Below are 14596 nucleotides of genomic sequence, written 5' to 3' on the forward strand. Positions count from 1 at the left end.
GCCAAATGTGGCTCGCGAGCCGCGGTTTGCCGACCACTGTAGGTGAAGCGACTTGTGATGCTATAGTTATTGTTTGGCTGGGGAGTTCACTAGCCTCAGCCTTCAAATGGCTTCCTGGTCTGTGGTAACCAATTATCCCTGGATCATGCATTTCCTGTCTGACATTTCAATTTACTGGTTCTAATAATGTTACTGATCAGAGTCCTATGTAATAAGCGGTATGTCCTTAGATTTAACTGACTTTTATGAGAGTGTTTATACAAATATGCTTTAGTTATTTTCTAGTGGACTCTACTGGCAAGGTGGTGACGAACCAGGAGGGCGTGTTCCGCAGCAACTGCATGGACTGCCTGGATAGAACCAACGTGATCCAGAGTCTGTTAGCTCGGCGCTCGCTTCAGGCCCAGCTGCAGGTGCAGATGCTTTTCTTTCTTTTTTTAATGTATGTGTCTTTGATTTCAGAGAGGAAGGGAGAGGAGAGAGAAAGGGCCGTGATGAGAGAGAATCATTGATCGGCTGCCTCCTGCATGTCCCCTACTTACGCTGGAGCCCACAACTTGGGCATGTGCCTTTGATTGGAATTGAACCCGGGACCCTTCAGTCCACAGGCCAAGGCTCTATCCACTGAGCCAAACCTGCTAGGGCCTTCTCTTCTCTTATTAAACAGTATAGCAAAAAATTATACTCACCTTAAAAAGTCAGTAACAAAAAACATTCATGTTGCCCTCATCCTAACCCAGCTCATGTTTTTGTGTCTTGCCATCTCTGGCTGTGCATTTCCCATGGTCGGTATGTGCATGTGCAAGTTTCACTCTTGCCTTTTCCTCTAGCATCATATGTGTAATAATTTTTAAGGGTTGCATTCAGTTGTATTATCATTTTCTAAGTCATTTAGATTGCTACATTGTTGGCTTATAAATAACACTGTAGATAGGATATCTGCATATATTATTGTTACTTAGATTATTTTCTTTGGGTTAATTCCTGGAAGTTCCATTACTGGGTTAAAGGGAATAATATATATATATTACTTTTCAAAATGATTATGCCATTTGGATCACTTACACTGACATTAGCCAGCAGTAAGTGATCCATTTTATGGAACTCTTGCCAGCATTAGATATTTTCACTTCAAACTTTTTTTTTCTATTTTAATAGTACACAGTATTAACTCCAAGTTGTTTCAAGGATATTGACTCCCAGGTAAATTGCTCTCACACAGCCTTGCTTCATCATTAAGATCATGCTGTTCTGGAAAATAGATGTGAATATTTTCTTCTATTTATGTTTGGACTTAAAAACGTGTAGCATCCAACTTTCTAGATCACATTGGCATTTGTTGTGAGGGGCAAACAAAATGCATCTCAAGTGGTTTCCTGCTGAAATAATGAGGAAGCATTCAACTTTGTTCCTGCGGTTGTGTGGCACCCAGGGAGGAATGGTGGCAGTAGAGAATCTCCCCCCCCCCCCCCCCCCCCCCGATAAACTGTCCCCAAACCCTGAAGGAGCGTGTGCCAGGGCGTGGACTCCCCGTTAGAGGTTCTCGTTTCCTGTTGAATCGGGTGCTTGTCGGTCTGTTGGGTTGACTTCAGAGTATTTTTCAGTAGCGGAACATTAGGAATGGTGTTTCCAAGGCTGATGAACAAAAACCTACTTAACGGGTTCTGTAAGCTGCAGTGAACTGTTCCAGTGCCGACTATGGTGGGATAGACCTGCCCCATTTTAGACGCTCTGGGCAGGAACCTCTCTGGCGTCTCAGTGCCGGCTGGGGCAGAGGCGCCAGGGATGCCTCTTCCCACTTCCAGTGAGGGCACGCCGGTGCTGTGTCTGAGGCAGGGCTTTCTAATCAGTGGCCAGTGAGCCCAAAGGGAGCCACGGGGAACTCGGGATGGCCAGGAATGCCTGAGCTATGTGAAAGGCTGCACAGGTGTGCGGTTTGTGGGCGGGTAGAGTTCATCCAGTGCTTGCTGGTTAGGGTAAGTTTGGGGTGAGGAGGTCTGAAGATGGTGAAGTGTGGGGAGGGCAGAGGGGTAAAGGCAGTGGAAGGAGAAGCGATGGCAGAATCTCACAGGAGCTTTCACTCTCTCCTCTCCCTCTGCTCCTCCCCAAGTACAGACAGCCCTGCTTGTTCCCTTGGTGCTGGGGCTGCGGGGAGCCCGCCGAGGGGCTTTGCCCCCTGGCTGGGCAGAGGGCCTGGGTCCATTGGGAGCACACCTCCTGCCTGCAGCCGGCACAGGAACCACATGAAGTGACTTGAGGATGGTCTGCTGTTTCTTGCCCCCTTTTTTAGATAATCCTCACCCAAAGATATTTTTCCATTGATTTTAAGAGAGAGGGGAGGGGAGAGGGAGAGACTGAGAAAAACATGATTGGTTGCCTCCTGCATGCACCTCCACAAGGGCTGGGGAATCTGGGACCCGTCAGTCCGCAGGCCAACACTCTTATCTGCTGAGCCAAACCAGCTAGGGCAGGACAGTCTGCTTTTCCTTTTAAATCCTCGGTGCTGAAATCTAGTAGATGTAAACATGGGGTCCTTCTTATTTCAGAGACTAGGTGTTTTGCATGTGGGACAAAAGCTTGAAGAACAAGATGAATTTGAGAAGATTTACAAAAATGGTAGGTATTTTCTTTAATAGAGGCAAAGTTACTCAAATTTGGAAATAAATATTTTAGATTTAGAATTCTGGTTGTCGCTCTCATCATCAGCTGCTTTTTACTTTTTTCACAGCCTGGGCTGACAACGCAAATGCTTGTGCCAAACAGTATGCAGGAACCGGTGCCTTGAAGACCGACTTTACCAGGCAAGCCCTGCTTTCTCAGTAACATTCGATGCGGCGTTCACAGCAGCAGTAAGAGCGGACAGCAGCACTCAGGCCCCATTAGACTGGTCAGGTCAGGTGAGGCCCAGGCTAGCTCGTGGGCCCTGCCTCCCTGGGTGACTCACATGCACAGCGAGGGTTGAGAACAGCAGCTCTTCAGTTCTCAGATGTACTGGGCCCGAGTCCCTGGTTAGGCCAGCAGTTAGGGTGGGCCTGAGATTCTGCACCTCTAAGAAAGCACCCGGATTCTGACTGCTCCTGGGACCACGCTGATAGCGAGAGGTGGGACCACTGAATTTGTCACGGATATGGATGGGCCTTTCTGCCGTTTCATACCACTTAGCCTGGTCTTTGTACCAGGAACTGAATGCTTTCCCTCTTTGTGCTGTGTTTTAGAGGGAGAGTACATATTTCTTGGACCCCACTACTAGTCATTTGTAAGGTATCTCGCTTATAGGTTCAGAGTTGATTTTTAAAATGGTTTTGACTCCCTTTTCTCCGTAACACACACTTACTGGTCACTTTTTCTCACACTGTGAAACTGTGGGAATTAAACATGGAAATATATAACGCAAAATTGACCTTTCAACCAGAACTGGGAAGAGAACTCAGCTGGGACTTGTAAAGGACGGCTGGAACTCACTGATTCGGTATTACAAGAACAACTTTTCTGATGGATTCAGACAAGTGAGTTTGTATTTGCTGCTGGTTGTTGGCCGTTGGCTGCACCTTTGTGCTATTCCTTAGGAATGTGCCCACACCTACCTGGGGAGCTAACAGTTTTCTTTCTGTTCTAGGACGCCATAGACTTGTTTCTGGGGAACTACTCGGTGGACGAATTAGAATCTCACAGTCCTCTAAGTGTCCCACGGGATTTGAAATTTCTGGCTGTAAGAAACCTTCATTTATTCAAGTGTTAAAAGCATTATATCTGAGGGTATAGATGGTGCCAACTCCCCTTGATTATGTATTCTGCGCGGAATACAAATGCTCCTGTTTCCCCTAGGAGTGTAGTTGGGAGCATTTTTCTTTCACATTTCACTCCGTCTTGCACATCCTTTTAATGCAAGAACCACAGCCAGGGGGACGTAAAAGGCTTCTCATTTCAGGAGGACTCCACGCCCCTTACGTGCAGGGATTGTTGGAGGCAACCTCGTGTCTCAGAAGGCAAAGTACAGGCCTGTACCTCAGAGATAGTGCGGGGTCAGCTCCACGCAGTGAGTCACGGGAATTCTGGCTTCCCAGCGCATGTGACAGAGGGCACTCTGCCGTGGTCTGTGAAGTGGGCAATAGCATCATGTCTAAAACAAGCTCTGTACATATCTTAATCAAAAACACTTTATTGCTAAAAAATGCTAACCCTCATCTGAGCCTGTAGGAAAATGGCCCTGGTGGGCTTGCTTGACACAGAGTTGCCACAAACCTTCACTTTGTAAAAAAATAATGGCAAAGCGCAGTCAGGGGTCCAATAGAACAAGGTGTGCCTATGCGGTTCCCGTACTTCTCTCCTTCCGCCAGACTGGCAGGAGCCACTCGGGTCCCATTCCAGCGGGCAGAGCCCTGGAAGGAAGGGGCCTGGGGTCTTGGGCTCACATCTGGGCATGTGGGACTTGGTTTGGAGCAAAGTCACGCTTCTCACGTTTGATTTCTTAACCATCTGAAGGTCTAGGCAGCTGTGACTAACGCCTGTGTTTTGAAAATAGATATTTGTGCATCAGATGGCGGACGATTTATTCTTTTTCAGGGGAAGCAAACTATCGTGCAACCACTAGCGAGCATTCTTACTGATGTTTTCTGTCTCTGTTCTCTCTCCCAGTTGCCTATTATCATGGTTGTGGCCTTTTCAATGTGCATTATCTGCCTCCTCATGGCTGGTAAGTCTGCTCCTATTTCACCATCTTACACTCGTTGTTTAGAATGTTGAACTTCCCTTGTACAGCATCTTGAGTTTTAGAGTCTACCCAACACTTGATGTTCCCCAAATAAATTCAGTGAGTAGAGTGAGCAGATAAGATAGCTTCATAAATGTTTTTTTTTTCCAATTATCATCCTGCCTTCTACAGATAAGCAAACTTCTCTTAATATTTTGATGTTTTAATCTTTATAAGTGTGATTATTTTTTCAAAAGTGAAATATGCATTTTTTAAAGATTTGTTTTTTCCACTGAACAACATAAACATTTTCCATGTTCTTTATTTTTAAAGACTACAAAGTATTCTAATCACCTATTGGATGATTAATATACTACTTATTAAAGTACTGGTTAATATAGTACTTATTAAATTTTAATAGATTGAGAGCAAAATTGCCTATGGATTGAGCTGGCATGGTCTTCACTGGTTTTCTTTTTTCTCTCAATATTTTGTTACTAAGTTACTAGGCACCTAAGACTCGTGTGTCTCCATTAAGTACTCTTCTGCCCCTGGAAATTGGCGTCTGCCGGGGCTGAATTGTGCTCTTGTACTGAGGTCAGCCTCTGGGCTCCACCCCCACCCGGAATTCCTGGGCTAACATTTCTCAGCCTGGACTCTGTTCAGATGCCGCCCTCAGTGTCCCCTGGTTCTCCCCCTAGGCACCCTCTCCTCTGGTTCCCAGAGCAATGTAAGCCCCCCCTTTTAACTTCCTAAGCACTAGGCTTTCTTCTCTGGGTGTGCCTCTTCGTTGTCCCCAACAGGCCTGGTGTGTGTGTCTCGGTGGTCCTGCTCTGCACACCCCTTTCTCACTAGATCAGCTCCTTCCTGAGGACAGAGATGGTCTTGCCTGCATCCAGGGCACAGGAAGTCTGCAGCTCAGTTTGCTGAATGAAGGACTCCTGTTTCCCCCCACACACAGGTTCTGCCGCTCCTGGAGGGGAGCCACCCCCTCCTCCGCACCCCTGGGGCTCAGCATTGGCAGCCACTGTGGGGAAGGAGGCGGCCTCTGGTGGTTCTAGCACAGGGCTTTTGCTTTTTGCTGAGTTTACGTGGCAGTTTTGTTTCTGTCAGGAGCCAGATAATCAATAGTTTATATTTTGCAAGCTACCTGTGATCTCTGTTGTGCATTGTAGCTCACAGTGTAACAACAGGCCCAGGGCCGGAGGGCACAACGGGTCCTGCATCAGGTGTAGGCAGAAGGGGGCTAGCCAGCCTGTGCTTCCTGGTCCCTCAGGCCTGCAGGCTGTTTACCCCCAAATCCTCTGACTGCTTTCTCACAAGCACCGCCTGATGCCACTTCCTGGGAGCCCCTCCAGTTTTTAGTTGTGCTGTTTTGATGATTTTTTTTTTTTTTTCTGACTGTGGACTTGCATTTCCCTGTAGAGCCCCCCGGAGAGGCAGGAGAGCCAGGGCCGGGCATGGCCTAGGTACCTGGGACGGCTGCTCTGGGGAATGGGGAGCAGGGGGGCGGGGGGGCAGGCAGGGGGCTTGTGAGGAGCAGCCTTTCTCCTTTGCTCAGGAAGAGTTTTGAGACTCAAGAGCTGTGAAGATGAGCAATCACACAGATGTTACGTTTTTAAGTAGAAAGAGACTGAGTGCTGTGGAAGGTAACATGTCAGTCGCCTGCTATAAAGTAATGAGCCTGTGGTGTTTACATGCAGTGGTGTCTGATTTCCAGTCCCAGAGACTAGGACCCCATTAGCATGCTGTCCGACAGCCCTCAGGAGTGAGCCCCGCCTGCTTCTCTCCAGCAAGGAGGCCAGTGCGATCTCACGGACAGGGCACACGAGGCCCACTCCTCAGGGACTGCAGCGAAGTCCAGCTTGCCCGGCCTGGCCCTGGCCTTCATGAGCTGCAGGGCTGAGAAGCAGCTACCAAGCTGCCCAGAGCAAGAGCGCAATACCGCCCAGGCAGACGCCAGTTCCCGGCCTAACGCTCAGGGGAGAGGTTCTGTATTTTGTAAACCTTTAAAGTCAAGATGTGCTGAATGGCTGAAAGTTGCCTCTGGTCTCAGTAAATGACTTTTACTTATCAACTCTTTTTTTTTCTTTTTTCTATCAACAGGTGACACGTGGACAGAAACACTGGCCTATGTTCTCTTCTGGGGAGTTGCAAGCGTTGGAACCTTTTTTATTATTCTGTACAACGGCAAAGATTTTGTCGACGCTCCCAGATTGGTCCAGAAAGAAAAGATAGACTGAGTTTGTGTCTGTGGAAAGCGGCTCGGCCTGGAAGACTCCATTCTGCAGAACTGGAGTCTCTACTGACCCGCTTTCCACAGGAGCCGAGGTCTTCGGAAGCCCTTTGCCCAGAGCACGTCTGCTGTGCGGGGCGCTGACTTACGTTGGTGATCTGCCTGATGATCCTACTGCCCGACGCTGTGCTTATAATCTGAAGCTGTTCTGTAATTCAACATAGCCTGGGTTCAGCTCACGGTGGAAGGAATCTGTCCATTGTCAGTTTAATCAACTATTGGAGGATAAGTAATATATATCAAAAACCTAGCTTCTTTCATTGTGTGAAACAGTTACTGTTCGTCTAGCTGTTTCATTATCGTCACTGTGGAAGCACTACTGTTGGCAAGCATACTTTCCTACGCAACTTCGGACTCTTCTTAAAGTTTAATGTACGCTCACTCTGCTCTGCCCAAAAAGTGTCTTTTCCAGTCATCAAGGAGCTCGACGACACAGCCCTGACTTCGCGGTGGGAAGAGAAGGGGAGTCTCCGTGGGGCTGGCTGCCTTAGGAGCCCAGCTTTAAGTGTGATGGGAAGTTCAGGTACGCTGCACCTTTTCTGAAGGGTATAACTGAAATCAAAGATTGTAAAGTCTCTCTCTTATGCTAACGGTCCAAAGCCACCTGTTTTTAGGACTGCCCTTGGCTGCTCAGCTGCTTCCTCCCCGACCCTTCAGGCAACACGGGCCTCTGAGAGGCTCTATTGGAGTGCTTCCCCTTTAAAGCTTCTGATAGCCATCAGTAGAATAGTGTATATAAGATGTAGTGCTTCCAGGTAGCACAGTTCTTCAAATCAAGGACCAACTTCAGCTCTAATTTATGTATAAAGACAAACCTGAAAACCATGCTTTAGAGGCTGTGCAGAGGTCTAAGTCGGACTATATATTGAAACTATAATTATGAGGTTTAAATGGTAGGAAAGTATGTGAGGCAGTACAATTGCCACCTTCTTAAAGCCGCTCAGTTAAATATGCGACCATGTGTGTTATGCTTGAAAACGTGCAGTTTTTTCAGTAGTAATCTTGTTCTCCTTAAACATCTCTAAAAGCGCCTTTTTCAACATCACCTTTTATAAACATTAGTAAGTTACTGCTTTTAGAAACTAAAGAAAAGTAACAGCTGGCAAACCTTCTATAGCATAAAATCAGTCATTAAAATTCACAATAGGGAAAGTAATTAGAACTACCTATTCTTACCATGTAAATAAGCAGAATCTGTTCCAAAGATGAAATGTTGAAACTTAGTTCATGTCTACTGTACGCTATTACTCGAATGCTCCTGGGTGTTTCACGTTGAGCTCACTTCACCTACAGCACAGAGAGCTGACCTGTGCGGCTGCTTTGCGACGAGTGGACTAATGGGGGGCCGATCATAAGGCTCTACACTGCACAACCCTACAGTGATTTCACTTCCAAATTCACGTACTGTACATCCTGAGTGAAAATAAAATGTCATATTTTCTAACTACCGTTGGTGTCGTTCCTATGCTTGTCTTACATGTTTAAAATCTTGCAGAGCAATGCAGTCATTACAGAAAAATTAGACAATGTAAGGGAACCAGAAATCCTACTTTCTGGTTATGATCACCTTCCAATTATTTGTGTTCATCCTTCTAAGTATTTCCTAGTTTCAGATAAAACCAGGGAAATATTTAGGGAAGTGGAACGTCCGTACAAAAGTCCTCTGGCCCCCCACCTCCAGACACAGGTTCCAGCTGGGAAGTGGCATGTGTTTTAGAAAACGCTCTCTCAGCCACAGGGTCAGCGAGAGCCGGGGGGATGCTGATTGAACACTTGGTGCTGAGGAGACCCTCCAGCGCACAGGGGAGGGAGGTGGTTCTGTGCAATGGCCTCTGGGATATACATCCCCCGCGAACCATGTGCACCTGCCATGCACCGCATCCTGCCCCTCCCTGCGGGCTCTGCGGTGGCTGTGCCCTGCTTCCTTTCCTGTCTTCCTGCAGAGGGCCGTCAGTAATTCCGTGCCTCCACGCCCGCCTGTGTCCTTCCCTCCCCTGAGATACCCCAATAGGGCCTGCCTGGGGACCTGGGCCCTTCCAGGGGACTTATATGAGAGGTTTGGTGTATTATCCAAGCCATCTGTTTGTGCTCTGAGTCTTTCGTTCTAGCTCCAACATGAAAGCTTTGTCCCGTTCAGGGTTTAGTGACAGGGTGGGAGTCGGGGGGGGGGGGGGGGATATCCCTGAGTCACTTGATACAGATTCATCAGTCCTGATGGCACAGAACTTACTTTTTGTGTGGGGGTCAGAGGAGAAACGAAGGGTGTGTATGGCGGGGAGGGGGTTGGGAGTGGCTTAAACAGGTGGGGTTTGGAGTTTCCTCCTCCTGCTTGCCTAAGAGCCCTGATGCCAGAAGAAATTGAGTTCTCTCTACACAAATAAAGATACATAATTAAAACACGATGTTTCTTGCCACATAGGCCTCTCCAACATGGCAGCTTAGTTCACCCAAGCCAGCAAGATGGAAGTCACAGCCTTTTAACACCTCATCTCAGAGATGCCCATCATTCTTACCACTCTGCACGGTGCTCCATCCAGCTCGCCCAAGGGGAGAGGGATTCAAGGGGGCGTGACAGCCAGGAGGGAGGGGTCTCTGGCCACCATCTTAGATGTCTGCTCCCACAACCAGTACGGAGAGTCTTTAAAACCTCAGCCAGTAAGACCTATAGACATGCTAGTATTTGTTAGGGCTTTATGAGGACAAATGCTAAGAACCAAATACTGCCCACCCGATTCCTTGGGAGAACCAAGATGGTGGCATAGTTAATTGCCAGTACTCGCTGCCTCCCACAACCACATCAAAATTACAACTAAAACAGAACAACTGTCATTCAGACCCGCCTGAAATCTGGCTGAATGGGAGTCCTACAACTGGTGAAGAAAGTATATCGCGACTTACAGGAATGGAGGCGGCACAGAACAGGCTGGCCCAAAACCCACGTGCGGGTGTTTTAACCGGAGGAGAGCTCAGCTGCAGAGGCCTTCCCTGAGAAGCGAGGGATCCCAGGCCCACACCTGACGCCCAGCACAGGGTTCCAGAGCTGAGCAGAAAAGTCCCTGTAACTTGGGCCGGAAAAACCAGAGGGGACAGTGGCTCAGTGACACGGAGGCTACTGTAGTTCCCAGGTGCTCCTGTTCATGGCCTTACACTGAGCTCCGGGCCGGGGACACAGGGGCACGCAGGGAGGAACTGGGTTGTCTGGGCAGGAATTGGGGGGTGGCTTTCTCCCAGGAGGAAGTGCTCACACAGGTCATTTTTCTGGGCGGGGACCTCCTTGGCCGCAGGGCTGACTGGCAGCCATATCTGTTTCCATCAATATGGCCAATTCTGTTCACTCCGCCCCATCCAATCTGCAGCTCCAGCCACGCTGTTTGCGGCAGCTTTTCCATATGAATGGCCTGTCCTAACTCAGGCTTCAGATTTTTCTAAAATCTTGCAACAAGCAGCAGCTGCCTCAAACCTATCCATAAGGGGCCTAAGACCTGGCACTAGCACCAGCTGGGCCTCTCCTGGGCGCTTCCAAACCCAATACAGCTGGAAGGCATCTTTAATCTCTGTGGTTCCTGCTGAGAGGGCCCAGGCAGTGGCTGACTCTGCACCTCCCGTGAGGCTCCAGTGGCAGAACACTCGGTGGACAGCTTCAGACCACACCAGATTACAACTCTACACATCCACAGTGACACACTCAGTGAGCACCAAAGCCCCACCAAAGCAAGTCCTGCTCCATAGGGGTGTCCCCTGAACAGCCGCACTCCCACTGTAGTCACAGCTGGGCCTCACAGCCAACTGGCCTGGAGGTCACCTCCTCCCAGAGATGCCCACAGCACTCAAGGCTCAACTACAAGACTGTGCACACGGCCCGCACAGGGCCACACCCAGAGGGCCCAGCTCAGGTGACTGGGGAGGCTCAGCCACTGGGCCCTACAGGACACCGACTACACAAGGCTACCCTACCAATTCCAGGAGCCATAGCAGCTCTACCCAATACACAGAAACAAACACAGGGAGGCAGGCAAAATTCGGTGACAAAGAAACAGGTCATAAATGAAAAAAAAAAAAAAAATGAAAGCAAGCAAACTACTGGCAACATAGTTCAAAATATGAAATGTTGAAGGACATTCTTTAAGAAGAGTAAAGAAAGAGGAGGAGAAGGAGAAGGAAGATTTTTTTTTAAAAAGTGAATAAAATGGCAATAAATGCATATCTGTCAACAATTAAATCTAAAAATAAAAATAAAGGAATAAGAAATCTAATGAATAAACGGATGAATAAAATAGAATCAAAGGCATGGAAAGATGGAACAGACGACGAATCTCAGGGAAAGGGTGAGGGGGTGGGGAGAGATTAACCAAAGGTCATACTAGTATATGCTTTACCTATGGACACAGACAATAGGGGGTGAAGGCCGGGGAGGGAACTGGGCAGAGGTGAGCAATGGGAGGAAAAAGAGGGACACGGGTGATACTCTGAACAATAAAGTTTTTTTTTTTTTTGTGTGTGTGTGTGTGTGTGTTTAAGAACTAAGACAGGGTTCTTATGTTTCTAGTATAAATAGCTTTGCGGCACTGGTGATCTGGCCAGATCACCATGGTTACTATGAAGTTGTTACCAGGAATGGAATGTCCCTTTTTCTCTCCAGCTCATTGCAGAGGGGGGAACAATTGTCAAAATGATCTCCTTTGTAAAGTACCTAGAAAACAGTCAATAAAGAGCTTTTTGAGAGAATCTTACTACTGGCTCAAGAGAATTACCGAGAAATAGTCTGCTCTTCATGAAGTTTGCAGAAACAAAGTAAAAAAGTAAACTGAAACTCAAGACAGCTTTGCTGGGAACCCATTCTATAAATAACGGGATTTCACTGATTGGACTTTCTTGAGCAAAATTATTCCGTGGCAACGACGTGGCCATACAATTGGAAATATCAAAAATATTTCCAAACTTTTAAAGGTCATTTCGATGTAAATATTCCTACATGTAGGACACGTTTTCCTTATTTTTTAAAATTGATTTCGGAGAGCGGGAGGGGGAGGTAGAAACATCAATGGGGCTCTCTCTTGCACGTGGTGACGGAGCCCACAACCCGGGAGGGGAGAGCCGGAGCGAGGCCGATCCTTTTCTCAGGGAAGCAGTACCGAGCCAACTTCCTGCCTTTGCTCAGGGAAGCAGTACCCAACCAACTTCCTGCCTTTGCTCAGGGAAGCAGTACCCAGCCAACTTCCTGCCTTTGCTCAGGGAAGCAGTACCCAGCCAACTTCCTGCCTTTGCTCGGGGGTACGGTTCCGAGTTGACTGATCAACCCCGGACCTTCTCGAACCCTGCGGAACCAGGACACGTGGGGATCTCGTCGCTTCCCTCCCACCGGTATTTTTTCTCGCTCCCTGTGACCGGGAGGGGCCTCGGGGCCTCAGAGTCTCTGGCTACTCGTTCTACAAAAGCGCAGGTGTGCCCGGCCGGGAATCTGCTCTACTCCCGGGAACCTTCTCTGTCTCTCTGTCTCTCTCTCTCCAGGCTGGCTGAGGGAAAAGGAAGACGATCCTTGTTTCTTCCCCAACTTCCCGGTGGCCCTTCCCTCCCGTCATGGCGCCTCTCAAGCCAAACCCCCTTGAAACACACTCTCCACCCTTGGCCTTCCTGGCTGCATCAAACCAAAGCAGCTCTACCTGGCCACAACAGAAACTCCACAATGGCTCTCAGTGGCCCGAAAACGGCACTTTCAATTCCGTTATCCTCCAAGACCTGGATAATTTTTGCCACCGGACAGGGAGGCCTCAGAAGTCCCTACGAACAAGATTTCTTCTTCCCTCCCGCCCCCCACTCTCACCCCTCGTTTTGCTCCTCGTGTTCCACCATCAGATCCTCCTGGCAAAGTCCTCTTCACCCTCTCAGCCCCCTTCTCTGGCTTCTGACTCTAATGACCCAGCTGATCGCTCACCTCCACCTCTTCCGCCGCCCCCTTACGACCCTGCCCAGAATCCGCTGCCCGCTCTGGCCTCTGAGCACTCTGTGCCCGCCTTCCCCTGTGCTCCCCGCCCTGGGACTGCCAGGTGGCTGGCCATTTCCTTCTCACTTTCTGATCTTTCTCAAATCGAAAAACGCCTCGGCTCTTTCTCTTCAGACCTCCTTACCCAGCAGCCGCCGCCTCCTCCCCAGTCCCTGAGAGCCCAAATCCGGAGAACCTGAGCTCCAGAACAGCCTTTCCATCTAACACTCAGCCTCAGGCCCAGAGGCCGCCTTCCTCAATGGCCTCCTCTATTCCCTGCCCTGAGGGAGGCGCAGGGACTGCGGGCGCAGTCTGAGTCCACGTCCCGTTCTCTGTGTCCAGCCTCACAGACGGAGAGGCACCTGAGGTTTCTTTTCCCACTGACCTGACCACCTTGACTCCCCAACATACGCCACAAACTTAAAAAAATAGATACGGTCACAAACGCCTCAAAAAGACCTCGTTAACCTGACCTTTCAGGTCTTTAATGACAGAGACCAGGAGACCCAAATCCAAAATCAAAGGCGTGATCAGGCCAAGCCCATTAGGAGGTCTTCCAGCTCCTGGCCACCGCTCTCAGGTAGATGCCCCTGATGACGCCCCCTCTCAGCAGGAAGTAGCTACGGAAGATGGACCTTTGCCCCCTGACCTTGCCATGATTCTCAATTTTTTACTATTACCAAAAGATCCTCCCTTCCCCCAACGGGTGGGCGGAGTATGACGTAATCTGTGGCCTGGACATACCTGAGTACCTAACCAGGCACCTTATATGGACTCTACATTGAACCACCAATCAGCACCTGCCAAATACCCTAAGCCCTTGTCCCTATATGACCATGCAGTAAGCCACCAGTCAGCATGTGCCATACACTAAGGCCCCGTTCCTTCCCATTCCTCCCCTCAAAAGGCATGTTCACCTCTGCATGTATTGCTGTTCTCCCCTTGCAAGACGGGTCTCTTTCCCCTAATAAAGCCTGTAATCATGGATTTCGGCTCCCGACTGATTTTATCACTGGGCAACATTCCCTGACTGGGAATCAAATTGGCAACCTCCTGGTACATGGGACAATGCTCAACCAACTGAGCCACACCAGCTGGGCTCTTTTTAAAAAAACACAACTTTTTCTTTTTTTGTGTGCCGACCACAACCTATGCAGGCATCAGGGCCATTTTCCGTCTTTCTTTTTTCAAAACTACATTTCTAAATTGATTTCAGAGAGGAAGAGACAGAAGAAACATCGAGGATGAGAGAGAATCACGGATCGGCTGCTTCCTGCAAGTTCCCCCACTAAGGATTGAGCCCACACCCCGGGCATGGGCCCTGGACCAGAATCGAACCCAGGACCTTTCAGTTCGCAGGCTGATGCTCTATCCACTGAGCCAAACCAGGAGGGTTCCTTCTTTCGCAAACAGGTGCTGTTTCTCGGGTTTGGCGGGTGCCAGGATGTGGCCTGGGCATCGGGGTTTTAAATGCTTCCAGCTGGTTCAAATAGGCAGCCAGGTGGAGACCATTGAAATCCAGTTACTGTGAATAACGTGATGGTCTACTTAGGATCGTGGTCGGCAAACGGCGGCTCGCGAGCCACATGCGGCTCTTTGGCCCCTTGAGTGTGGCTGTTCCACAAAATAC

General features: G+C 48.9%; 1 protein-coding gene across 10 annotated transcripts in view; it reads left to right on the plus strand.

Moving 5' to 3' along the window:
• The window catches only part of SACM1L (SAC1 like phosphatidylinositide phosphatase), a 37738-nt gene extending 29308 nt beyond the window's left edge, over window positions 1–8430 (plus strand). For 2 of the 10 annotated variants that reach the window (XM_036432063.2, XM_036432065.2), the window contains 7 exons: window positions 275–413; window positions 2547–2616; window positions 2729–2801; window positions 3413–3506; window positions 3617–3709; window positions 4636–4693; window positions 6797–8430. In XM_036432063.2, the coding sequence (XP_036287956.1) occupies window positions 275–413; window positions 2547–2616; window positions 2729–2801; window positions 3413–3506; window positions 3617–3709; window positions 4636–4693; window positions 6797–6933 (664 nt within the window). In that variant the 3' untranslated portion in view covers window positions 6934–8430. Of the gene's footprint in view, window positions 1–274; window positions 414–2546; window positions 2617–2728; window positions 2802–3412; window positions 3507–3616; window positions 3710–3928; window positions 4610–4635; window positions 4694–6796 lie in introns of those variants that run through there. The other 8 variants (XM_045579497.1, XM_045579496.1, XM_036432064.2 and 5 more) reach the window with 7 other exon arrangements.
• The last annotated feature ends 6166 nt before the right edge of the window (window positions 8431–14596 follow it).

Source organism: Pipistrellus kuhlii, unplaced genomic scaffold, assembly GCF_014108245.1.
Source record: "Pipistrellus kuhlii isolate mPipKuh1 unplaced genomic scaffold, mPipKuh1.p scaffold_m20_p_11, whole genome shotgun sequence".
NCBI lineage: Eukaryota > Metazoa > Chordata > Mammalia > Chiroptera > Vespertilionidae > Pipistrellus > Pipistrellus kuhlii.